The following is a 27,537-nucleotide window of genomic DNA, read 5'->3' as shown; positions in this document are numbered from 1 at the left end:
GGGGAAGAGAGCCTGTACTAACCCCATAGCCCAGTTTGTTTCCTATGACTCCATTTCTCCTATAGGTATTGTTTTTTCCATTGCCCTTGAGTCTTCTTCTATTCCCAAAAATGTCACAGAAGCCTTATCTGATCCAAAATGGATGCAAGCAATGACTGAGGAAATGGTGGCTCTAGAGAAGAACAATACTTGGACACTAGTTGATCTTCCCAGGGGGAGAACTCCAGTTGGATGCAGATAGGTTTATACAGTCAAGTATAGATCCGATGGTACAGTGGAGAGGTACAAAGCTAGACTGGTTGCAAAAGGGTATAGTCAGGTGTATGGCATTGACTACCAGGAGACTTTTGCCCCCGTAGCCAAGCATAACTCAATCAGGGTTCTTCTTTCGGTGGCAGCCAATAAAGATTGGCCAATGTACCAATTAGATGTGAAGAATGCATTTCTTCATGGAGATTTAGCAAAGGAAGTGTACATGCAACCTCCACCTGGTTTTAAGTGTCCCTCGGCTGAAGGGAAAGTGCGTCTCTTGAAGAAGGCTCTCTATGGCCTCAAGCAGTCTCCTAAGGCCTGGTTTGAGAGATTTAGACAAGCCATCTTAAAGAATGGGTATTATCAAAGCCAAACTGACCACACCTTGTTTATCAAGAGAGGTAATGGTACAGTTACAGCTCTCATTGTCTATGTTGATGACATTGTGGTAACTGGGAATGATGTTGCGGAGATAAATAGCTTGAAGTCTTATTTGGCTAGACAGTTTGAGATCAAAGACCTTGGACTCTTGAAATGCTTCTTGGGTATTGAAGTATCTAGATCAAGAAAAGGAATCAACATCTGCCAGAGGAAATTTGTCTTGGATCTTTTGAAAGAGACAGGCATGATAGGGTGCAAACCGGCAACTTCTCCCATTGACCCGAATCATAAGTTTGGTGATGAATGTGGTTCTTCTCTTATAGATGCAAGCAAGTACCAAAGATTAGTTGGGAAACTCATCTATCTCTCCCTGACTCGACCAGACATCTCTTATGCAGTTGGAGTGGTGAGTCAGTTCATGCATGCCCCCAGGAGTGGACATTTGGATGTGGTGTATCGCACCATTAGATACTTGAAATCCTGTCCGGGAAAAGGCCTTCTATTTGCCAGACATGACCATTTGCAGATTGAAGGCTACACAGATGCTGACTGGGCTGGCTCAGTCTCTGATAGGAGATCTACTTCTAGGTACTGTACCTTTGTGGGTGGTAATCTAGTTACCTAGAGGAGCAAGAAACAACCAGTTGTAGCTAGATCCAGTGCAGAAGCTGAGTTTAGGGCCATGGCTCATGGAGTGTGTGAGCTTATATGGCTAAAAAGACTTCTTCAAGACTTGAGCTTTGAAACTGAAAGGCTAATGAGACTTTATTGTGATAACAAAGCTGCTATAAGCATTGCCCATAATCCGGTTCAGCATGATCGAACCAAACATATTGAGGTTGATCGACACTTCATCAAAGAGAAGCTGGATTCTGGGTGCATTTGTACTCCCTTTGTGAAGACAGGTGATCAAGTAGCAGATATCTTCACCAAGGGTCTCATTCCTAGTCTCTTCAATACCTTATTGTCCAAGCTGGGAATGTATGACATTTATTCTCCAGCTTGAGGGGGAGTGTTAAAGTGTATATACTAGGGGTACTTTAGTACATGTCTATGTCATATGTCTTAGAGTTGTATTTTGTAACTTTTATTATGTTTCTCTTTTACCTCCCTAGGGAGGTCCTTGTAATTTCCTAATTATGGCTTAATGAAGTAAATGGATGTTAGGAGAAGAATCTGCTAACTTTCCAGGATTCTCTCTAACTGTCTTCTTCTTCCTCTCTTCTTCCTTCTTCCTCTTCTCCTTCATGCTGTAAACTCTTCATTCATTACTAGAATCAATCAACCATAAATATTAACTATTTGATGCAACAGGAGGCTATTCCGTCCACTGGCCACCAGTCCAGAACAATTTCAGCTTATTTTGGATAAACTAAGGTTTAAACCAAAAAGTTTTAATGAACAAAAGAATAAACTAAGGTGATGCCCATGGTTTGTTAATGCAATCCGGGATTTGAAAACCCTGATTTGGATCACTTATGGACCCACCCAACCAACAAGACTCCAAGTTTTTAGAAGAAAATAGCAGTTTGGTAAATAACCAGAAATTTTAAGGGGCTGTTAGGTAAACTAAGAGGGCAGGGATACAAAAGGAATTTTATATATATATATATATATGATACAAAAAGGATTTTATATATATATATATATATATATATATATATATTGATCAGGGACAGACTAAGCAATAACACAATTAAAGGATAAACATAGAATTGAAGACGAGGGGGAGGGGGAGGGGGAGGGTGATGCAGAATGATCACCAAATAGGGCTTATTTCTTTAGAAATAGGCCTAGGGTTGGGTTATATCCATGTTGGGCCTTTGTTCCCAAGGGTTTTTTATGTAATAGGCCACTTTAATGAGCCTAAACTAGGGGTACTTAGGTTGCATACGGGATTAGCCCAATACTTAGTTATTTTTATGTTTTTAGATTGAACCGGTTTAGATTTGGTTGCACCCAATTGGTTCAATGGGTCTAATTTAAGTGAAATGTTCCTATTGCCTAATAGGTTCTTATATCCTATTGGCTAGTATGGAATCTTCACTTAAGTTAATTGTTCTAAGTTAGATTCTTTTATTTTTAAGTTAGTAGGGGTAGTTAAGTCATTACACTGTTTTAAGTAATTAATTAGACTTAAACCTCTCCCTTCCACGTTTTTGTGAAGGAGAGGTATTTAATTTGTAGTAGGAATTGGCCTATGGCCTTATTATAAATATAAGAGATCGTGGGAGGCTCCCCCACAATTGAAATTTGAAAAAACCCTGTTTTCTGTCCGGCTGATCGCGCTGCCGTCTCCTTGCTCTTCAAGAGTGTTTGCATCCTCAGTGGGTACATCAAGGTGGAAGGGTGGGTGGAATCCTGCGACTCCTTACGCCGCGACGGCTGGGAGGGTCTCTCTTCGAAGGTGATTTCATCCTTCATCCCTCAATTTACTATCGGTGGAATCCTAAGGTGAGTTGAGATTTAATTTCTGTTTTAGCCTTCCTTCTCCTTCCCCAATCAATTCCTCTTTTATTTTCTGTTTTGATTCATAAAACCCTATTGAAACCCCAAACCCTAGAATCCTGATCTCATACTTCCAGCCATTCAAATCCAAACCTTTTTCCACTCGAACCTCCCTCCCACACATCTGAATATTCGATCTTAACTCCTGGTCCAGATCCCCACCTTAACCCTAATTTCTGTGAATTTCCATTAATCATCAAAACCCTAAATTTCCAGATTCAGTATTTCTGACCATCAAAACCCTCCCCAATTTGGATCGAACTGGCCCCTCCCTATTTAGAAAACTCGACCTTAGTCCCAGCCCCTAGATCCCATTAAAACCCTAATTTTCTGGCTGTTTCTCCCAACTCTAAAACCCGAAAACCTAACCCTAATTCTGCAGAAATTTAAAACCTATCCAAATTCAGATATTTTTATACCATAATGACCCTCTAAACCCGCAGATTAAAACCCTATAAACCCCATTCCCAAATTCCCATCCTAAACCCTAATTTTGCCCTAAAACAGCCCCAAATCAGCCCTAAACAGCAGGCTTGACCAACGCTTGATTCCAATTGGCTCCTAGTAGGATTATCACCTATTCTAGGACTACATTAACTTGGTATCAGAACCATGGCTGAACATGGCAATCCAGTGTTGCCACAACCACTCGACCCTATGGCAGCAATAGCAGAGATGTTTCAGAAATTTACTGCTGACCAGAAGGCGTTGTTTGAAGACTTTAGAGCTACACAGAGGACTATCACTGCAAGGCTGCACCTGATTGAGCAACGACAGGTTACTCCTCATACGGGCATCAACATTCCCCTAGATGAGGACAGATATCAGGTCCAGTCCCAAGTTCACCAACCTCATAGAAGGCATAGGGAAGACAGGGATAGGCACAAGGATTACAAAGAAGACATGTATAGAGAATACAAATTTACATTGCCAAAGGAAATTGAGAGAGAACAAGTTGAAGATAAAGCTGAAGTGGCAGTGAATTGTGATGAAAAGAAAGAGACAGCACCTATAGCTTCAAAGATGGACAGTCGACATGTAGAAGACCCTACTGAAGTGGTCAATGACGAAGAAATCAAAGAAGACAAAGTGGAAACAGCAGAAGATGAAGAGGTGGTTGAGAACACTCCACAGGAAGGCAATGACCTTCAAGATGCTGTTCTTGAAGAGGTGAAGCTTGTGTCTCATGCATTAGATGCGAAGGTTGCTAACGCTGAAGGCTCTATGGACGAAACATTGACAGTTGTTGTTGCTTCAGAAAGCAAACACATAGAGTTTGTTCTGCCACCATGATTCTTCGAAGAGAAAGCTCCACGCCTTGGAGATTTTATCCCCAATGTTCCTGCTTTACCGGAATTCTGTTTGGGGATGGTCAAAGTTGCTGGTCACCTGTTGATTCCCCCTCATCACTACAAAATTCGAGGATGAATTTTTTCAAGTTGGGGAGAGTTGATGCAGAATGATCACCAAATAGGGCTTATTTCTTTAGAAATAGGCCTAGGGTTGGGTTATATCCATGTTGGGCCTTTGTTCCCAAGGGTTTTTTATGTAATAGGCCACTTTAATGAGCCTAAACTAGGGGTACTTAGGTTGCATACGGGATTAGCCCAATACTTAGTTATTTTTATGTTTTTAGATTGAACCGGTTTAGATTTGGTTGCACCCAAATAGTTCAATGGGTCTAATTTAAGTGAAATGTTCCTATTGGCTAATAGGTTCTTATATCTTATTGGCTAGTATGGAATCTTCACTTAAGTTAATTGTTCTAAGTTAGATTCTTTTATTTTTAAGTTAGTAGGGGTAGTTAAGTCATTACACTGTTTTAAGTAATTAATTAGACTTAAACCTCTCCCTTCCACGTTTTTGTGAAGGAGAGGTATTTAATTTGTAGTAGGAATTGGCCTATGGCCTTATTATAAATATAAGAGATCGTGGGAGGCTCCCCCACAATTGAAATTTGAAAAAAAACCCTTTTTTCTGCTGCTGGCTGACTGCTACTGCTGCTGCTCCTTGCTCTTCAAGAGTGTTTGCATCCTTGTGGGTACATCAAGGTGGAACGGTGGGTGGAATCCTACGACTCCTTACGCCGCGACGGCTGGGAGGGTCTCTCTTCGAAGGTGATTTCATCCTTCATCCCTCAATTTACTGTCGGTGGAATCCTAAGGTGGGTTGAGATTTAATTTCTGTTTTAGCCTTCCTTCTCCTTCCCCAATCAATTCCTCTTTTATTTTCTGTTTTGATTCATAAAACCCTATTGAAACCCCAAACCCTAGAATCCTGATCTCATACTTCCAGCCATTCAAATCCAAACCTTTTTCCACTCGAACCTCCCTCCCACACATCTGAATATTCGATCTTAACTCCTGGTCCAGATCCCCACCGTAACCCTAATTTCTGTGAATTTCCATTAATCATCAAAACCCTAAATTTCCAGATTCAGTATTTCTGACCATCAAAACCCTCCCCAATTTGGATCGAACTTGCCCCTCCCTATTTAGAAAACTCGACCTTAGTCCCAGCCCCTAGATCCCATTAAAACCCTAATTTTCTGGCTGTTTCTCCTAACTCTAAAACCCGAAAACCTAACCCTAATTCTGCAGAAATTTAAAACCTATCCAAATTCAGATATTTTTATGCCATAATGACCCTCTAAACCTGCAGATTAAAACCCTATAAACCCCATTCCCAAATTCCCATCCTAAACCCTAATTTTGTCCTAAAACAGCCCCAAATCAGCCCTAAACAGCAGGCTTGACCAACGCTTGATTCCAATTGGCTCCTAGTAGGATTATCACCTATTCTAGGACTACATTAGAGGGTATTTTTGGAAAACAGGGAGATATGGTAACAAATAAAACATAACACCATGGTCATCTTCAATTTTGATACCACAGACAGAACAGAGGGGAAAGCAAAAGCAAACCAATTCCTGATGAGAAACCCTCTCAATACAAACCATTTCAAGGAGAACTTTCAGGTAAAAGATCACAACCCATAACCCTCTGAATCCAACCAATTACAGATCATATAGTGGTTATATGAAAGAAATAAAATCTCTGAAAATCACAGAGGTGGTAGAATAGAGGTCTGTGCTGGTTGCAGGTAAATTTCTCACGGCAGGAAATAGTTTTGGGTACAAGCACCTAGAGTTTGAGATACCCTAAGGTACTATGTTAACCCCCCCCCCCCCAAGATTTGAAGCTGAAAGGACGGCAACTGAGAGAACAACCACCTTTACTGTTGGGCCAGTTCAGCATAAGAACAGGGTAACTCGATGAAGAACAGACAAAGAACAGAGGAAGAAAGAAGAAAGGGACGAGAGGAAGGAAAAGGAAGAAGAAGGAGAAGGGGGCTGAATCTGGAACTAGATGAATCGTACCTGATGGGGAGAATACTGACATGAGGGAGAAGAAGCAAGGAGAGAGGGAAAAGGTCAGACGGCCTGCAATCGCACAACACTCATAACATGTAAGAAACAAAACTCCAACTTCGCTTATTATTCAACTACGCACAGCAGTTACAACCATATATAAAAAGAAAAAGGCTCCTATAGAGTTGAAACTGTATTAAGCTAGGTAACTACCTCAAACAAAGAAACCAATTTCCGACGTAATCCTACTTCCCATAAAAATAAAGATTACAAGATAACCCCAAAGAAACAAATAAATCCCTAAATATCCTACTGGACCCAAAACCCAATTTGGACTCTGCTCATCCCAGTTTAAGCTTACAAACAGGTTCAGGCCGATCCACTGAAAGGCTACTGCATCATTTGTGCACTCTGTGTGAACTATTTTTGAGTCATCAAGCTTATGACGAAATGATTAAGGCCATATGAAAATTGAAATGATGACATAAAATCAACAAAAAACACATTGGGCACTGCCACTTGTTTGTAGGAACCTCAAAGTCATCAATACCTTAGCAGTAGTTACCACAAATTGCATTTATTACAACTGCAAATCAGAAAGAACTCAATTTAGCAGCCCATGCATTTAACAAAAAACTGTCGATCATGAGACACAAACAACAGAATACTTATCCTAATTCCTACAAGCATATTTATTTCAACATAGAGCCCAATATCTTGCTTCAAATATATGCCCAAAAATAATGCATTGCATAATCATGAGATAAATAGAATAAGAAGTAAAACAAGGAATGGTAAGCAATCACACAATGGAAACACTACTGGGAGTTGAAATACATACATGCTATTCCTTGGAAGGTTCATGGCAACCAAATTTTTGAACACTTCCTCTCTCTCTTTTTTGTGGAAAACCAGAAGATCATTACACCCATCCATACTGAATATCTCAACAGCAACAGGACGCAGCTGGTAATCACGTTTCAAAATCTCATGAACACTATCAAGTTTCCACATGCGCCAAGGATGAGGCAGATTGCCACTGGTACACACTTTCTCTTTTCCCCAAGCACCACCATTGTATGCCCACGCCCTAGCCCCAGCCCAAGACCTTTCTGCTGTACTCAACAAAGAAGGTGATTTTGGCTGGAACTCCATACTAACAGTAACATCTTTTTTCACACCCAAAGCCTGATCAATCACAGATAGTCCATCTTCACATTCCTTCTCACATATGCACTCAGAATCATCAATATAGAAATTCTCAATAACATATAGACATAGCTCCCCAATAAGAAAAATACCATCATGCTTATCAAGACCAACAACACGCTCACAATTATATCTGAACCGTATCTTTTCAAGAGGTTCCAGATAAGGTCTAATAAGATATTCACCACTATCAAGCAATTCCTTTTCCAATTTATCCTCTGTAACTTTCATATCATCAATTTTCACTGAAGACTGCCTTGGAGAAGCAAGATCAGATTTCCCATGAATGCTATCAGTTATTGGGATAGAAACAGTACTGGATTTAACACCAAACTCAACAGCAGAGTAAAGACCAGTGTCATTTATATTGCTAGCAAGGTCTTCATTCCACCCAATCCTAGCAGAAGCTTCATCCTCTTCTTTAACATCATCTGTTTCTTTGAAAAGAGACTCACTGTCATCACCACCATTAAAGCATTTCTCTTTGGAACCATGGGATAAAAGATGAAAGAATGAATCAGAATCAGTTTCAGAAGCTTCCAGGCTGTTCTCATTTTTCCCTTTAGACAGCTCAGCTTCCCCCAATTCGAACTGTTCAGTAAGAACATTTTGAATTGTATCAATTTTTAATTTGCAACGCTCAAGCTTTTTGCGCATCCTGTATGGCCCTTCAATGGGACAAAGCTGCAATTCAGGTTCTTCCGAAATGGTAGATTTTCTCATGGGGAATATTCCTCTCTCGTGCACTAGTTGTTGGAGATGGGTTTGCCACTCACTCTCAGCATTGAGAATCCAACCATATTTATCCTGACGAACAGCTCTCAACTCAGTTGCCATTGCATTACGAACCAACTCAAGCGCATAATGACGCTCAGTCACCTGCTCCCAGTGTTTTTGATCAATTTTCAAAGTATTGCGTGATCTTCTTCCCATCTCTCTTTTACGACGACCCTGCATTGCTTTTATCCTCACCCCAGGAAACTTTGTTGATCCAGCGATGTATTGCCCCCACATAATACCAGCACATTGCTCCAACAACTTATTAACCATATGCCCTGAACTTTGAAGCCATTCAAAGAATACAGATGAACTTCCAGTTAACAGTATATCAAAACCACCATGTAGAACATCGAGATGTCGTCCTTGGTTAGGTTTAGATACAAGCAACTCCTCTAATGCAGCACGTCGATGTACCAGCATGTATTTGATAATATCCATGACAATGTTCTGTGCATTTTGTCTTCTGTCTTGCAGAAGAGAGATTAAATTTATACAAAGACAACAATTTAGATCAGTATCTAGGTTGCTAGGACAGAATATAATTTGTTTGTGAGCAACTAATAACTGCAAGACGGTACAGATATCGATTCCAGACTCTTGTGAAGAGCTTGAAGATAAACTCTTCTTTGATTCCATTTGCAAACCTAAGCATGAAAGAAGGTCATCCTCACCAACTGTGGTCAAGAACAACGGGAGGAAACAGTACATGATCATGCGGTTCATATTTTTCAGAAGTGCATGTATATATGCATCAAGCTGCCTGCTTGCTCTAGTTATCGGAAGAAGCCCTTTTCCCGTAGGGGCTGCTTCTTCAATCCTACCATCTTTATTTGCTAATTGTAACATGGATAACAAGAACTCCAGAGTTCGCAGTACGCCACCTGGCTGAGGAAAAGCACCCATATATACACGATCCACTATCATCCAGCACAATGCATCCAAATTCACAGACCACCTATTCTTATCCAGTTTTTTCACATCTTCCTCATCATCACGCAACAGACACCCTTCAAGGAAGTTCATCAATCTACTAAGGCAAAGACCTTGAAAAACTAACACAGTTTCCTCATCAACATACGAAGGAACGGTTTCTAAAATGCTCTCTATGACCTGTGCAGCTTTCACCTGCTCAGTCACAATATCAGCTAGAACTTCTGCCATAAAATCTAAAACAGCAGTAGCTCCAGCAGAACAAGGACCACCACCATAACCAGACTTGTCTATGTCAAGTAAAAGTTTTGGATTTACAGATAAGAATGTGTTTGCAGCAGATGAACCTTGAGAACTGGATTTTAAGTCTTGAGATGTATCATATTCAACCATAGACACAGAAGAACCAATGGATGGAGTAGCAACTACTGGCGATTTTCCTTCTCTATTGCCAGCACTGACAATTGAAGAAGCCAGAGCAATAATTGGGGCTGAAGAGGGTGTGAGTGGGACTTTAGAACTAGATTTTTCAGACAAAATGGGAGAATCAAGTATGCTAAAAGATAGAGAACAAGCTGAATCTGCCGTCCCATTTACATTCCGGGAATAATATTCATTAGTGCTGGAAGTAACTGTAGACATTTGATCAACACTTTCACCATCAAAACCATGTACAGTCTGGCCATCTTCTCGAATGAATTGCGTGCTTGACTCCCTCGGGGATACAGCTGTTTTCCCCTCTGTTTTATCACCAAGCAAATAATTTTCAGGCTCGGGAATCTCCTCAGAACTTGTACTTACCTGTCCTGGTTGAAAGCTTCCAACACTAATGGAAGTTTTCACAGATTGCTCTGGTTCTGGAGGCAAGCTGGAGAATGTATGCTGAGAACTGTGGGTGTCATCGGAATCATTCAAATTCTTCTCTTCTATTCCTAGAGAGAGGTCTTTCACCATCTTCACCGCACAAGCAGCCCTACAAGCACACAAATATACGTTTAGTCCACCATTTGGCCCAACAAAATTAAGGAATCCATAAAACAACTGTAAAGAATTCGTATCACAAACCTTACACAAGAGAAATATAGATTTATACAACTTTCAAGAAATTCTGCCCGTCTACATACAGCAGAGAAAGGAGAGCACATTTTTGCCAGATCAACCATGAATCTCAGGACTGCAGTAGCAGCAGCAGGGGCTGCTGCCTCCCCACCCATTAAACGTGCCGCATAGGTCTTATGCATCAAAGCTTCACCCTGAAGTTCCCCTGCCATGTCTGTTGTTCCTTCTACAAGCTCTGCCACAAGGCTAGCACTCAGCTGTGAATGGTTACCAGCTTCATACGCAAGCATAGCCTGCACACTCAACCTATCAAATGTTGACTTTGACATAGCAATCACAGATTCCAAAAGCTCCACAAACTTCAGTTCTCCATAACTTCCATCACTTGGCATAAGGGCATGGAAGTCTAGCATGCGGACTTCGGGTACTCTTGGATAGACAGGCTTGCCAAATATTAGACAGAAGAGGATGTAATATATTTCTGGGGAATCATAGAAGCTTGGAAGCACACGTGCGAGATTCTGATAACCTCCAATGCTGCGAAATTTAAGTGAAAAGGTAGGAGAAGAAGCAAGACAAACACCAAGAAGAGTCATGATCCACTTCATACTGGTAGGGTGAACAGATTCATCAAGAAAATATGTTATCAACTTGGATGAAACAATCTTTTGCCATGGCTCAAGCAACTCTTCTGAATTTAGGGTCACTTGTAAATCAATAAGCATTTCCAGTAACATATTTCGGACAATAACATGCTTTCCCATTGACTCTCGAACAATTTCATGGTGTGGTGTCAATTTAGGTGGATCAAAAGTCATAATCACAAACCTGACCACATGCTCCAGTTCAGAATCCAAAAGGCCATCCTCCAAAATAATTCCAAGCAATACCGTTAGTTTCTCTAGCACAGGAACTTCCACATCACCCCTCTGCAAGGTCACCAGTAAATGTTGGACAAGGTTCATTCGGCGTAAGACTGTAAGGTTATGACTCCTGTACCAATGCATGGATACAAGACGCTCAAAAAATCCAAGTAGAGAAATTTGAATTGGAACAGGGGCTGTCACCCATAAGGTCCAGTCCAACAGGACATGCTCAACCATATCTGCATTTGAGAGAACAATGCAGTTTGCTGGTTCCGAGGACAAATCAGCATTTTCAAGCTCTGAAATATGACTAAATGAATCTTTTTGCACAGAAAAGTCATCAAGATCTCCATGAGATCCAACTGATGAGAATTCATCAGGAAACTTTGACAAAGTAAAATCCTCATAGTTGGCATCATGAATGGTTCCTGCAGAGGACGGAATTGTACGTGTATCCTGCAACTTCTGTGGTTCAGAAAATGAAGCTTCGCATGCACCAATCTGGAGAAAGATCTCAAGACACTGCATGTCAAACAACGACATTCTACGGTGCAGAAAGAGTGCAAGCAAATGGTACCCTCTGTAGGCTTGCATATCTCGCACATTCTGAGGACTTTGATGAAGTGCACAAGCAAGTAATGTCAGGGACATGTGCAGCATATCCCGGGTTTCAGAAGCTTCAATGAGAGCCAGTACAACAGCCATTCCACCAACAGTACGGATGGTATCCCCAATCACACATTGTCTGCAGATATAAATATCCCCATGAAGTCGACCAAATCGCGGTATACCTGAAAATAAAAACAGATGCTTTAAGAAGGAACAAGACTTTTCGAGTAAAAAGAAATGGAAGTTGAGATTTTACAAACCCCCAATAGGGGACGCAGCAGCTGATAATGGATCAACAAGGTTGAGCAAGGATAGAGTCCCAGATGTTTGAAGAGCTTCTGAAGATGATCCATTAAATGCAAATATAAGCTTCTTCCCAGAGAGCTGTGATGAGAGGTTCCCAAGTCTCTCCAGATCCCAAACAATTCCACTGCCATCTGCCTTAGGATTCCCCTGTTTACTGGTGTTGTCAACCTTTTGTGCATTGGACACTAAAGGTAATTCAGCATCCAATGCATCCAATATTGCCATATTACCCCCACCACAGGCCTGGTTAGGAACAAATTGCAAAAGATCTGTATCTTGGAACAGCCCTCTATATCCTCTACCAAGAATGTACATGAAGCATATACTACCTGAAGTCAGCACCTCCTCAAAAAGATAGCAACAGCAGAGTCTCCAGGATAACTCACAAACTTTCGCACAAGTAGCAGGTGTCCCAATGGTTACCTGCAAAGACTTCCCAAATTGAGATGGTGAATACCCCAGCTTCCCAGTGTGCCTCAGCTTTCCATTAACGTACACATATGCTACACTAGCTTGGAAAAGTCCAGCCAATGCATTGGGCTTACTATGAACAACAGCAACGTGATACCACCTTCCTTCCTCAAGTTCTAACCCAGAAAAAGACAATGAGCTGGAGCTGCTAGTGGCAAGAGTTAGAACACCATCATCCTGAAGGTAAAGTTCTGCATAGAACGCATTTTCATCATCCACTGCACCTACTGAAAACAAACGGAGAACATGAGCCCCAAGTTTCTGTGTGCTAGAGGAATTATGCCTTTTAGAAGGGCCAGTCTTGAACGGTTGATCTGGCTCCTTTGCTTGAGGTTTCAAGAGATTATGATACTGAAACCAGCAGACGAAGGAATAACCAGCAGCTGGGGGCCATGATCTTTCCCCTAAAGATGCTTGAATGGAAGATTGCCCGGCCTTGCTCATATCCATCTCTACAAATGGTGCAAGAGCAACATTTTCTGAAGCTGTATCTTCCGAGTGAATTAATCTCTCCATCATGTCAACAAGAATATGACCTGAATTCATCATTCTCATTTGCAGAATATATCTCACAAGTACACGTAGCTCCAATGATGACAACCTATTCCAAAAAGTGTGATTTCCAGTTACAGGATCTATAGCAACTATAAAGAGATTGTCAAGTACACAATTGATTAGGATAGCCACCATGCCTAATGACACAGTTAGCACTCACAACCTTCCATGTGCGATATGAGTAAGTCTATGTGCTCGAGGGACCACACAATTATCTTACTAGAATATACAGCCCAAAATTAGAAAGGGAAGTGCTATATAGTTTTATTCAAAGTTTCATAAATTATGAAATTTCCACAAGGAAATGAATATAAAAACTATAAAATGGTACCTCTGTGATTTAAGGCATTTGAGCAACCTCCTCACATTTTGGGCTGAAATTTTACCAATGATATGGGTGTGGGGTCCTGTATCCCATGGACCCATCAATTTCCTACCATGTGGCAGGATCTGACATGGTCTGACACATTATAATATTATGTCACAATGCTTTGTGACATTTAGCTTTCCCACCAACTAAAGTAAAATAAACAAAATTAGATACCTGTAAGCACCTAAAACTTGCACGATTTGCAATGCATGGCTAAGTAATGATGATGAGCCTGCAAGAAATGGGCGGATTGTCTCCAATAGAAGTCCCACGCAACCTAAATGCATGCAAATAGAAAATAATAAGAGGATTATTACATTAGAGAAGGATAAAACAGAGTCACAAAATTCTCCATCTCATACCTACAGAAGTCAGTTTTTCCTGATTGAAGGGGCCAGCTTGAGCAAGCTTTTCAATGAAGCTTAGCACTTCTAACTGCACCTTTGGAGTAAAATATAACATCGAGCGGATCAGAATGCTGATGGCACTAGCATTGTTTACACTCTCCTTATAAGAAATAGAAGAACCCGATGAAGCACTAAAAAGAAAAGATACAGATGCAGTTTCAACCGAATCACATGATGGAGCACTCTCTGCTGTTGGCACACTGGATGGTGGAAGTACCATTTCAAGTGCAAGTTCCAGCAGCAACTGGATGACTTGCTTTTCACAATCCACACAAAGTAACCCAGATTCAGACAGAAGATCATAAAATGTCTGAGATGATAAAACCGTATGCAACCTTGTCCTATTGACAGCATTACCACACACTCCAACTGTCATAACCCGTAATAGAAACGTGAAAAGCTTCATCTGAACCAGTAACGAAGATTGACCATCTGTCTGTGCTTCATCACTCTGGAAACTATGAAGTGTGGTAAGTAGAAGAGAAAATCCAGTGGATTCCCCAAAGACCCTTTGAGCCGAATTATTTACTCCCAGGATACGCCATAAGGCTCCAAAAGTGTCACATTTTGCATCACCTTGAAGCTTGTACTGGGTACCCGAAACACCTGTAACCATACCACTCTTTAGAACTTCAACCAGTGAACCTAATTCTTCTGGATGAACCTGGTGAAAATGAAAGACCAATCATCTATCTGTAGAATAAATATGCTCAACAATCAAGATACAGTACAAGTGCATGTGTGTGTGCAAACTTAATGCCAAAGACTGGACACTTAAGATCCATTCCAAAAAAAATTTAAAAATAGAACTCTGAAGTCAATCTTCACAATTTCTATCACATCAATCAATTGGGAATACCCATAAAAGTTCTCTGGAAACACTATCATCCCTCTGAATTTCAAACTTATTTAAGTATAAGCACTGAAACACAAAACAATTTAATTGACCACAAACCTGTGCAACATCTTCAATAATCAAACAGGATAGTGTCCGGAGAACCCCAGGTCGGTGAATATCAGATATCAAAAATGGGAGAATAATGGTGACACCATTAGATGATCGAAATGACGATTGATTGGCTTCGGCTTTCTTCAATAAGGAAACCAAACAGTCCCATGCAACAGCTATCGTACTCTCTGTCTCAAAAAGAGGAAATTTAGCAAAACCAGATTCCATTGGCTTGGCAGAAGAAATTATAGCATCCTTGCTATCCAAGTGTTTCTTGAAGCTGCTTGAACTGGACTTCCTCTCCAGAGCAGTAGGACTCCTATTATGCTCCTCTGAGCCAGAAAGAAACCTGTGTTGCTTCAGGTCATCTATGATAACTTCCAGAACACCAACTTCTCGCAAAACCTTCTTATATTGCTGATCAAATGATAAAAGTTTCACAAAGAAAGAGAGAATGGTATGCTTTAATTCAGATGTTATTGGTTGCTGCAACAAGCAGCAAAGTGAAAGTAATTCTTGTTCAGGAATGCAATTCACAACAGTTACTGCATATTCTAGAATTTTCAAGATTATCTCCTGCAATGATGGAGGAAACTCGGTCATATTCAGGATGAAGAGAGGCATTGTTCGCAACTGCTGGCACAACTTATAGTTCTCAAGATGGCTTGAGAAGATCTTAAACATTCTATTCAATACCTCTGCCCTAAGTTCAGTGCTATCCGCTTTAAGAAAAATATCCTGTAACATTTGAATTGCTTCAAGGTCTTTAATTTTAGCATTTCCTTTTTCCCACATTTCATCAGATGACATCTGAGTTCGAACATGGCCACCAGACTTGCTATTATAAGATTTGGCACCCTTGCCTTCAGCAGATATACTAGGTTCAGATGGACCAGTTTGTGCTAGATTAACAAGCACATCAAGTAGCCTGGCCAGTGCTGGGGAAAGATGCAGTGGTGAAGTAGCCAAACCTTTTCCTGTGGAATCCTGTACTTTGACAGAATCAAATGTCGAGGAACCCTCTGAAGTGGAATTTTCCTCCAAAGCAAATTGGGACTGGATGGACTGAGAACCCTGATTCTTCTGCAAGTTCAACAGTATTAATGCAAATTGAACAAGAAAATGATAGCCATGGGCATTATGAATATCCTCCCTGAGACTGATTCCCCCAGCCTCTACAAAAAAAAATAAAAAAAATTGAGCCCAAGTTAGCAGTAATTCTAACCATACTACTTTCATACATATATAAGAGCAATTCAAATAATTATATGCATTGAGTGTATAAGATAGCAGTGTTTCAGGAAAAAATATAAGATAGTGTAGGCATAGGTAATCATGCAAGGATATGGAATTTGGTACAGATACATGACAATGTTTATCTTTACAACAACAACAACAAACTCAGCCTCATCCTAACTTAATGGAGTCGGCTACATGGATCCTATTGAGAAGTGTACCACGATAGGGGGAGTGTCCCTATTGTGGTTGAGTCCATTATGGTTTCCTTTATTGTTTTATGTCTTTAATTGTTAGGAGTTAGGAGTCAGTTTCCTAGTCTAAGTTAGTTACCTATTTTAGATTAGGTTTAGTTTCCTTTTCCTTTTATGATTGTAATGGTTTTATTATAAATAAGATACTTGAGGGAGGAAGCAACTCAAGACATATGGCTCCTCCCCTTGCAGCTACTCTTCTCCTCTTCTTTCTTCTCTCTTTTCTCCCTTCTATAAGGTTATTGGTTACAGGTCCTTGGTTTTCTACATGGTATCAGAGCAGGCAAGGGTCACGGTATCGAGTCCCCCTGGGAGCAGGCAGGTGTTAAAAAATTATTTATCCACCCGTGTCCCCCTTTGGATAGCCTGCAGTGTTGGAGCTCCTGTATGATGTACATATTGTTTCCTCCCTTTCCTACAAGGTCGGCCTTTTAGAGGTAGTGGTTCTACATGGTATCAGAGCAATGAGGAAGAAGAAGAAGAAGAAGAAAAAAAATTCTGCTGACCGATCATACCAGTTACCGCTGATCGATTAATCATCGTTTGCGGCTATTGTGTCTACTACTGTCGTTTCTTGTGTCTACCACTGTTGTATCGAAGCATCGAAAAACAAGGGGTTCTTCTATCGCCTTGCAATTTCCTTGCCATTTTCTGGGTTTGGTTTTCTTCAAATCTGTTGTGTCTGCTACTAGTTGTTGCCATTTGCTGATCGCTGGAGTTGGTTGTGTGGCGTCTGCTAGTGTTTGCTGTTCTTGGTATCGATTTTCGGAGAAGAAGACATATTGCTGATTCTATTGCTTTTTCGTACATGAAACCATATATGCAACTATTTGCTGATGTTGGCGCTCGGTTGGAGACGAAGGTTTTCGACGGTTCAAGACAACCATCGATTCTCTTGGTTTATTCGATTTGCTGCTGAATCCTTTGTGCAGATGACTTCGATTCATTGGTTTTGCCTCTGTTTTCATTCTTGGTTACCGCCCCACTTGTTTCTTGATTAAAATAAAAATAAAAAAAAGGTGATTTCTTAGTTGGGGAGATGGGGAGACGGTTGTCTTTTTCTTTCTTTAGTTTCCACTAAAATCCATCCACGATTAAAGACACCCTCATAGTTGTGTGGTCCTTTAATTTTTTTCTTCTTCCAGTTTTACCCTTTTGTTTCTTGGAAGACAACTCCAATCATCTTTAACCTTTTCATGTCATCATGTGTCACCATTACCTTATTTGAGTTTCCTCTTTTACCCTTATCATCTTCCTTTATTCAGCTTATATTCTTATATCCATATTTTTTGTTATTACCTAGTCTATCCCCAACTAATAATTTTAATTCCCATTATGTCCCACTGCTTCCTCAATAACCCATAGCCCCCTTGCAAATTCTGGTTTATTACCAGATTGCCAATCCTCCCTTAAATTTGGCCTTGCTTATGCATATATATGGATTTCACTTAAATTACAATTCTACCATTACCTCTTGTTATTCCTATTGTATACTTGGATGGGTCCATCCCGAACGAAATTGGGTATTTTGACCCGGGCTCCACATCAATTGGAGATTGCATGATGTTATTACAGAATTGCCATTGGGTATACGCCATACTATTGCATTTGTGGGCCCAGATCACATCAATTTGTTTTTTGGCAAATTGGTACTTCAATGATATTGAGGTTGGAGTTTGTTTTGAGGGGGAGATTGGAAATTATTGAGATACTGGTCATATACCAAACTGCCATTGCCCTTTTAATTCCAACATTTCTTTAAAATTCTTGAAGTATAGTTGCCCAGGTGGGCCCCGAACTCATGTGGGATTTGTACTTCTTTGAAGGTTGGACCTTGCATTGTGGTTGTTGGCTCCAGTGAGGGGAGGTTAGAAACTGATATATATTGGGATTCTATCTACGGTTGTTATTTGCGGTGCTCTTGTTTATGAAATTTTTTAATAATGCCCGTGCTTTGAGATGTTGATTATTGGCCGTTATTTGTTCACGTGTACTGCTACATGTGAGGGGGAGATTGGAATTGGATATTATTATTTGCATATCTGCTCTGCACAAGTCATCAATTGGAGAGTCTAGAGAGTCTTACCTTTCTCAATTGGAGAGTCTTATCTTTTCAAAAATATTTCGGTGAAGATTTCTCAAGATTTATTTCAGTGAAGATTTTTACTTTACTTTTGAAGGGAAACTCCGAAGTTACTGCCCTCCATTTTTTAAGCATGCTATGGTGTTTTTTGAAGATCAACAGGAAAATTGCACTTTGTGCGATTGAATTGATTCTTACTTTGAAGATCGAGTTCTTTCCTTATATTGAAGATCGCGTCTTCTCTTATTAGCAATCAAGTTCCGCAATTATTGGAGAACATCTGTCATTGTTACCTATTTGCTGTTTTTGGATCGCAGTTGATGTTATCTATCGTCCAGTGCTTGGGCTGATATTTCTATTGATTTTATTGGAGTTTCCTCTGTGCTCACTAAAGTCTACAACTACTATTCAAGACTGGTGTTGAGTTTGATTTTCTATACTTTTTAGTCCAAGCTGGAGCCTTTCTGTTAATATCTGTATACTCCAGCTTGAGGGGGAGTGTTGAGAAGTGTACCACGAAAGGGGGAGTGTCCCTATTGTGGTTGAGTCCATTATGGTTTCCTTTATTATTTTATGTCTTTAATTGTTAGGAGTTAGGAGTCAGTTTCCTAGTCTAAGTTAGTTACCTATTTTAGATTAGGTTTAGTTTCCTTTCCCTTTTATGATTGTAATGGTTTTATTATAAATAAGATACTTGAGGGAGGAAGCAACTCAAGACATACGGCTCCTCCCCTTGCAGCTACTCTTCTCCTCTTCTTTCTTCTCTCTTTCTCCTCTATAAGGTTATTGATTACAGGTCCTTGGTTTCTACAGATCCAAACAAAACAAAGTAGGGAAAACTACTGTCTAAAAAAAAGGGGGGTGAAGAAAAGGGAAGAGGGGGATGGGAAATAAGATGAGAAATGAAAACTTGAAGATGACAAAAGAAAAATAAAAAATGAAAGTAAGAGGAAAGAGGCACAGCCAAGCAACTCATTTTTAATGTTTATCTTTATCATTAAAAATTCATTACTTTCAAACAAGCAATGTAAGAAGATAATTTTGCACTTACCAGGCCTATATGACAACTCCACACATTCAAGTAGTAAGTCCACAATGCCCAAAGTATATGCAGAGTCACCATATTCAGGATTGAAATCCTTGACAGCCATTAAAAGAACTTTTATCTGATCATAACACCAGGAAACTATGAGAAAAGAAATATTTCTTACAGATGAAAAGGATACTGGGTCAAATTATGAGCCATAACCCAGAAACAGATCCATAATAAGGAAGTAACGAACCATTCTTGACAATAAATTCTGAAATATATGCATCCAGGACAAACTAGCCACATTATAACCAGGAAACAACGAAGTCCCCAACAATTTTTTTTAACCAATGGTACATATAATGATATATATATATATAAATAGAGAGAGAGAGAGAGAGAGAGAGAGGAGACATCAAGTTCCCAATCTGGCAAACAATATGAGAAAATCTCCATGACATTGTACACCCATCTTGAACCTACCAATCACAGCTGCCCCAAGTCATCTCAAGTTATTGTAGTTCTCTCTAACCACAAGTTTCAAACCTGTGAAACAAGAGAGTAATTCTCATAGTTGTGGCGTCGCCTAGTCATCCAGACTCTTTCTTGGGTCCAAGGCGATAGCACGCCTTGCAAACACTTCACGAGTTTACATTGATTTATTTTTCAATAAATACGCTTATATTATATCATATACTTTGTTTATTATATGTAGATTTTCTCATATTAGGTCATTACTAGCATAAATATATCATATTGCATTGATATGGCTCTATGTGCATACAACAACCAAAACATTGATATGGCTCTATGTGCATATAACAACAACAAAAACAACTCAGCCTTATCCCAACAAAATGGGGCCAGCTACATAAATCCTTGCCCTCCAATCAGCTCTATTCAAAGTAATACTTGATACAAGGCCTAAGCTATGCATGTCTTTCCTCACCACTTCTCCTAAGGTCATTTTAGGTCTGCCCCTGGCTCTTTTAGTTCCTTTAATCTGAATCAAATTACTCCTCTGCACTGGAGCATCCAAAAGGCTTCCATTGAACATGGTCATGCCACCTCAAACGACTTTCACATAGCTCATCATGTATCGGAGCAACTCCCAAATCAGCTCTAATATGATCATTCCTTACTTTCTCCTTCCTAGTTTTGCCACTTATCCATCTTAGCATCCTCATCTCCGCTACACTGAGTTTATCTATATGATGCTTCTTAATTGCCCAACATTTCGCACCATATATCATAGTCGGTCGAGTTTTAAAGGAACACGTCAATCACACAACACTCTGGACGCACCTCACCACTTCATCCATCCTATTTTAATTCTATGTGAAACATCATTCTTTATTTGTGATCGAGCTCTGACACCTAAAATAACCACTTTGCGGAATCTCCCTCATCAATTTTCACCACCTCATTATTTGTCCTAGTGTAACCAAAGTTACACACCATATACTCTGTCTTCGTTCTACTTATCTTAAAACCTTTTGATTCCAAGGTTGAACACCATAACTCCAACTTGGTGTTCATCCCTGCTTTTGTCTCATCCACGATAACAATATCATCAGCAAAAAGCATACACCAAGGAACCTTATCTTGAATGTCTCTAGTTAAATCATCCGTGATAAGTGCAAACAAGGGCGGGCTTAAAAGTTGGTCCATGAAGTAACCCAATTGAAATTGGGAATTCACTACCTAGACCCCCAATAGTTCTTACACTTGTCACTACACCATCATACATAACTTTAATTATGTCCACATATTTACTTGAAACACTCCTCTTCTCTAGTACTTGCTAGACTAACTCTCTAGGGACTCTATCATAAGCATTTTCGAGGTCAATATAGAACATACAAAGAACTTTCTTGGAATCTCTAAATCTTACCCTGAGGCTCCTATGTAAAGAGCTTTTGTCATGGATCTTCTCCTCCATTCATCAGGCATTTTCCTTGTGCTCATCAGAATCTTATTAAACAGCTTAGTTATCCAAGATAAACCAGAGCTTCCTAAGCTCTTCCGCATTTCTATAGGGACCTCATCTAGGCCTTGTGCCTTGCCTACTTTCATTCTCATTAAACCTTCTTTCACTTCAGACACCTTAATTTTTCATATATATCTATGATATGCGGTGTCTTGATGGATAATGCAGTCTTCCATAACACTATTATTACTCGAAGTGTCTTCATTTAGTAGGCTGCAAAAATACTTTACATCTCTTCTTAATGTCCTCATCCCATATCAGTACTTTACCATCTTCACTTTTAATACATTTAACATGGCCGAGATCTCTACTCATTCTTTCCCTCAATTTAGTTATCTTATAGATAGCTTTAACCCCTTGTTTTGTGCTCAGATTGTTATAAAGATCTTCATATTTCTCCACCCTTGCTTTTCTCACAATCTTCTTAGCTTCATTTCTGATAAATTATACCTTTGTAGATCCTCTACATCCATGGTTCTTTGCCATGTCTTAAAACTAGCTTTCTTAGTTTTAATGGCTGGTTGAACTTCATCATCCCACCACAAAGTCTCTCTAGAGGAATGACGTTCCTTTCGATTCGCCTAGGACATCTTCAATTACTTTCTTACTACAAGTAGTCATCTCATTCCACATCGTATTAGTCTCTTCCTCAAAGTCCCACTTACCTTATTTGACCACTTCACCAGTAAATGATTTCAAAGTATCTCCTTTTAAGTTCCACCACCTTATCCTAGGGCACATAAGCTCACCTTTCTTACGATTTTATGAAGTGAGGCACATATCCATGACCACTAATCTATGTTGTGTGGTTAGGCTCTCCCCTGATATAACCTTATAGTCCTTACATAATATTCCATTGGACCTTCTAGTTAGGAAGAAATCTATTTGGCTACTATGATGCCCACATTTGAAGGTAATTAAATGCTCCTCTCTCTTTTCAAAGTAAGTGTTTAAAATGGAAGCCATAGGAAAATCTAAGACTCAGATCCCCTCCACATTCCTCCCTCAAAAGCATATCCTCCATGTACACCTTTATAGCCTCTACAATTTTTCCCAACATGTCCATTCAAATCACCCCTTATAATAATCTATTCTCTTTTGACTAAAACCTTGCACTAATCAGTCCATGTGTTCCCAAAATTGTAACTTATTACTTTCATCCAATCTTACTTGAGGTGCGTAGGTGCTAATTATATTGACAACCTGTTTCTCCAACACAAGCTTGATTGATATAATCCTATCTCCGGATCTTTGAACATCCACCACATCATTCATTAAATCTTTATCCACTACTGTGGCATTCCATTTTCTATTACTTTATCCCCTGTATACCAAAGTTTAAATCTGTCCAATTCCTTAGCTTTTTTACCCTTCCATCTATTATCTTGAATGCAGGCTATGTTAATCCTTCTTCTCCTCAAGTCCTCATAACATCTATCAATTCTAGACTCTTGCCTGTTACAGATCCAATGTTCCAAGATGCTACTGTAATCCTACACTTTTGGACTAGCTTCCTTACCCGTACTCGTCCATGATGCTAGAACCCTTGCCTATTAGTCACCGCATCTGAGCGCCAACACGGCGCATTGCTTAGAGGGGATGCCCTACCTAATCTTTGCTCACTTTTCACTACACCCAGGTCATAGTGTAGCATGTCGCTTATTCTGTCGGGAAACGCCCTTGTATAATGTTTATAATATAGGGTTGTAGAATCCATGTAAAAGGGTTTGGTTAGGGTATTTTTCAGTGTACGCTGCTGACCTGACGCAGCAACCCTCCTTTATCCGGGCTTGGGACTGACTGCAAAATGCTGGCGGAGTATAAGCATAATTATTAGAAAATTATAATAATTATATTACATATATGTACTACATGCCGAGGGCGCCTAGCCAATGCTTAGGCGAACGCCTTGGGTCGTCTAGTCACCCTGACAACTATGGTAATTCAACCCAAACAGAATAACCTTCAATCAAGGTCCCTAACATAATTGAGATTGTATATTCTGTGGTTTTCCATTTGATTTAGAAGCTGAAATTTCGAGCAAAATATTTTCTCAGTTGCACATAGAAGGGCTACAAAATTTCAGCCAAACTGTACAAATATTTAGACCAAAATCTGCACCATTTCAATCTTCTAAGTGGCCACGGCTGACATTTTTCAAACCATCATATAAAATGCTTGATTTCAATCAAAACATAAACCACTCCAAACAAAATCACACATTTCAGTATCAAGGACCCCATGTCAACCACAATCACCCTAAACACCTAATCTGCTCTCTCTTTCCACCCCACAAAAAAAAAGAGAGAGAGAAAGAAAAAATCTATCTATCAAAAAACAAAAAAAAAAAAAAAAAGCTGCTAGAAAGTATCTCTCTTACTTGATTAAGGTTATTCTACTAGCACAAAAACAAAGATTCAAGGAAGTTTAAAGGAATTCAACCCATCACACCAACCTCTCAAGAGAAAAAACCAACTCAAACAAGGTAAACCTGAATTTATCCAAAGTTAGACGTTAAAACTGATAAAATTAGGTGGGAATGCATGAATACTGACATAAAATTTAGTGCTAATTACTATTACTCCTCTATACTTGCCCTACATATACTCAAACTCCCCTACCCCAAACCTCTTTTCTGATTCCCCCTGAAAAGCAAACTTCCACCTCTCTTTCTCCCCTGTTAAGTTTAAAATTCCTAAATTACTCTAGCCCCTCCCCCCTCCCCTCCCCTCCGGCAACCCCTCCTCCAACACCCTTTGCATCCCCACCTCCACCCCCACAGCCCTGTCTTCGCACCCCACCCTCCCCCCCCAGACGCAACAAGCCCACCCAAAACTATCCCACCAACCACCTGTTCTTGCCCCTGCTAGATACACTGTCAGGGGATGACGCCAAGAGAAAAGCTCCGGAGAGCGAACTATCTTGAAGCGTCTGTCGAGGGTTAGGACAGCCCATGGCGCTGCTGGATGCAGGAGGATCACATTAAAGATGACATGACTACTGCTTAAGGCATAAAAACCAGAGCCTGAGCCCCTTTTAGTCATTTGTATGCATTCATATCCTCCTCTGAATCTTATGAACACTTCCCTCATTATGCATTTGTTCCTCTTATCTTCTATGTTTCTCTCTTCGTCTCTCTTCCTTCATTCTTCACTTTTTTGCTAAAGCTGATAGCAAAGAACCCTAAAACAGTTTTATCCAGCGACATTCTAATACAAAGCATGGGTTGGATGAGAAGCTTCAAAATGAGTGTACCTCTCCAATACTCTTCTCCATGCTCTGTTTTTCACTGTCTTCTTGTCCTCTAACCCATCCATTAATTTAACAGTGTCTTTTTATGTTAAGTTGTTTAGAAATGAGGAAATCAGAAACCTGCAATCCATCCTCCACTGTGGCTGGTATAAGTTCTTGGAGTGAGAAAAATTCAATTTATGTTCTGCAGCAATTCAATCATCAATTTGGATTTGCAGGAGGAATCCTAACTCCTAAAAATAAAAAATATAATATTGAATTGGTATCATAGTTGTCAAGGTGTCACCTTATATTGTATTGGTATCATAGTTGTCTAGGCAACGCCTTGGTGTCTAGGTGCCTTTGTCGAATTGGTCTCCTAGGTGCCTTATTGGTGTTGCCATGCGTCCAGGCCCCCTCTAACGCCTTACGTCGCCTTGAATGCTACAATAACTATGACTGGTATTGCAGACATCCATAATTTGGTGTTGAAATATTCTAAACGACGAGAAATTACAAGATATACGCAAATGCTTTCAATTGGGAATGCTGAAAGCCTGAAACAGTCGCTATTCCAATTGGGTCACTGCATCATAGAAAAGTTGGTCCAGGAAACATGATACCAATTCTACTGGGAGAGGGGAGGGAGATGAGGGCGCGATGAGTTCTAATAAATCAAAGTAAGATTTAATGAACTGAAAAACACCACAGGACAGAACCACAGTGTTAGATGGTAACTGTAGGGCAGAAAATAGAAGATGTAAAAACTCACAAACCAACCAGCCGATGGGGCTAAAAATCTGGTCGAAGGCTGACCTAAATCTGCTGAACTTGTGGCTAAAATATCATCAAGAACCAACGGTTAGATGGTAACTAATGAAGATGGAAAGAAGATAAAAACTTGAAGAAACAGAAATAGTAATTCTCTAAAACATGAATAACTTCCAGTTTCCAGATCTGATGAACCTGCACTTTTGGACAAGTGTAGCCCCAATAGAGAACAATATATAAACTAGTTGGAATCCCAGAAGGAATCTAAGATCACAAGTAGACAGAAACTACTGATGCAAAAACTGAAACCGGAGAAATAGAACTGACAGACCCTGGAGTGAGTAATAGCTTCTTTTCTTTTTTTGGTGCCAGAGTAACAGCTTAATTAAATCACAAAGAATGGAAACAATGGTGATAGAATCAAACCAACAAAAGAAGAGTTTCAGGTTACCTTGACAGTCACCCACCCACGCATACACCACGTAGCTTGCTAAAACTGAAGTAAAGATGGATGACCTGGCTTCATCACCAAGGCCTGCGGAAGGCTTCACCACCTTGGGTTTGCTGCTGAATCACCATCACACAAAGAGAACTCAATAGAGGAATAGCCAAAACAGTGGGGTAGGGTAACCCCACCCCATGCTTGTATTTTCACCTTCAGATGGTTGAATACAAAAAGTAACTCTCCAGGTGTAGGAGAGTACTCGAATTACAAGCAACCCAAAATTATCAACCCTTCACGAAGGGCTAGAATGGAGATCTAATGACTGCTACATTAAAAAAAAAAGAACCAAAATAGCAACTACTAGTAGCTATTGAGTACAACTACGTAGCTATAACAAAAATAGAAATAAGCAAACAGCTACTTCTAGAAGATATTCCAGCAACTTGTCTTCATAATAAGGCCCACATATGACTTCTAGAGCAAGAACCAAAACTGTAGATCATTATAGGGCATGATATAATGTAGAACCAGTCCCCAACTAGACACTTGGGAACTAATTCAACAGCATGGTTCAAGATTTCGCGAAATATCGCCGATATATCGGGATATTTCGGAAATCTTGGCAGTACCGAGACGAAATGGCAAGGCGAAATGGAAAAAGTTCATATTTCGGTGATATTTTGGGATCATTCGGGATATTTCGGGATATTTTGGAATATTTCGGCGATATTTCTTGTGAGTCTTGCACACTTGTGAGTTGTGAACTTGTGACTTTGTGTATTGACTATTGAGTAATGAGTATTGACTATTGAGTATTGAACTATTGACTATTGAACTAATGAGTTATTTTTGTTTCATTACTTTGTTTAAATTTCTTATGTCTTTTAGTACCTAATCAATGTGTATTTAACTATTTACACATCAGGGTCGGCGACCGTATACTGTCAATCAAGGGTGCAAACCCAAAACACCACTTTGAGTTCATTTTTTTTGCAATATGAAGGTTTAAATGTGTTTATGTAGCTTAAATAAGGGTGTACATGAAGTATTAGGCCTTAATATGGCCAAAAACCCACCGAGATGGGAGTGCCGAAATATGGCAGAAAAAATACCATATTTCGGCAATATTTCGGATATTTCGGCCATCTCGACCAGCCCGAGATACTGAGATATCGCGAGATTTTAAACTATGTTCAACAGTAGGATCGTTCAACGCTAACAACAGCACTTAATACCCCCAATTCCCAGCAATATAAATATCAGTAACTCATAACAGTAAATAAGCAATAAAACAGAAAAATACAGAAGGGGGTAGATGGTTTGAGTCTCTCACTCTCACCTCACATACGACTCTCTCCTAAACTGCTTCTCACCCAGTCATTGATAAAAACCAGAATTCAAGCTTCATTAAATCGTGGGAAGGACTCTCAATGGTCCATTACATATACAGTGATAGTTGCTATTACAAGAAAGGA

The 27,537-nt window shown here is 39.9% G+C and overlaps 1 protein-coding gene across 1 annotated transcript in view; it reads right to left on the bottom strand.

Moving 5' to 3' along the window:
* Positions 1 to 27,537, bottom strand: part of LOC122646706 (protein SPIRRIG-like) — a 92,125-nt gene that overhangs the window by 9,112 nt on the left and 55,476 nt on the right. Inside the window, exons 9-15 of the mRNA XM_043840307.1 lie at positions 19,647 to 19,761; positions 15,029 to 16,197; positions 14,029 to 14,737; positions 13,841 to 13,943; positions 12,225 to 13,342; positions 10,496 to 12,146; positions 7,353 to 10,403 (exon numbers count right to left, since the gene is read on the bottom strand). Of these exons, the coding sequence (XP_043696242.1) occupies positions 7,353 to 10,403; positions 10,496 to 12,146; positions 12,225 to 13,342; positions 13,841 to 13,943; positions 14,029 to 14,737; positions 15,029 to 16,197; positions 19,647 to 19,761 (7,916 nt within the window). The remainder of the gene's footprint in view (positions 1 to 7,352; positions 10,404 to 10,495; positions 12,147 to 12,224; positions 13,343 to 13,840; positions 13,944 to 14,028; positions 14,738 to 15,028; positions 16,198 to 19,646; positions 19,762 to 27,537) is intronic.

Source organism: Telopea speciosissima, chromosome 11, assembly GCF_018873765.1.
Source record: "Telopea speciosissima isolate NSW1024214 ecotype Mountain lineage chromosome 11, Tspe_v1, whole genome shotgun sequence".
In the NCBI taxonomy this organism is placed as follows: domain Eukaryota; kingdom Viridiplantae; phylum Streptophyta; class Magnoliopsida; order Proteales; family Proteaceae; genus Telopea; species Telopea speciosissima.
This window is presented reverse-complemented; position numbering and strand designations above follow the sequence as displayed.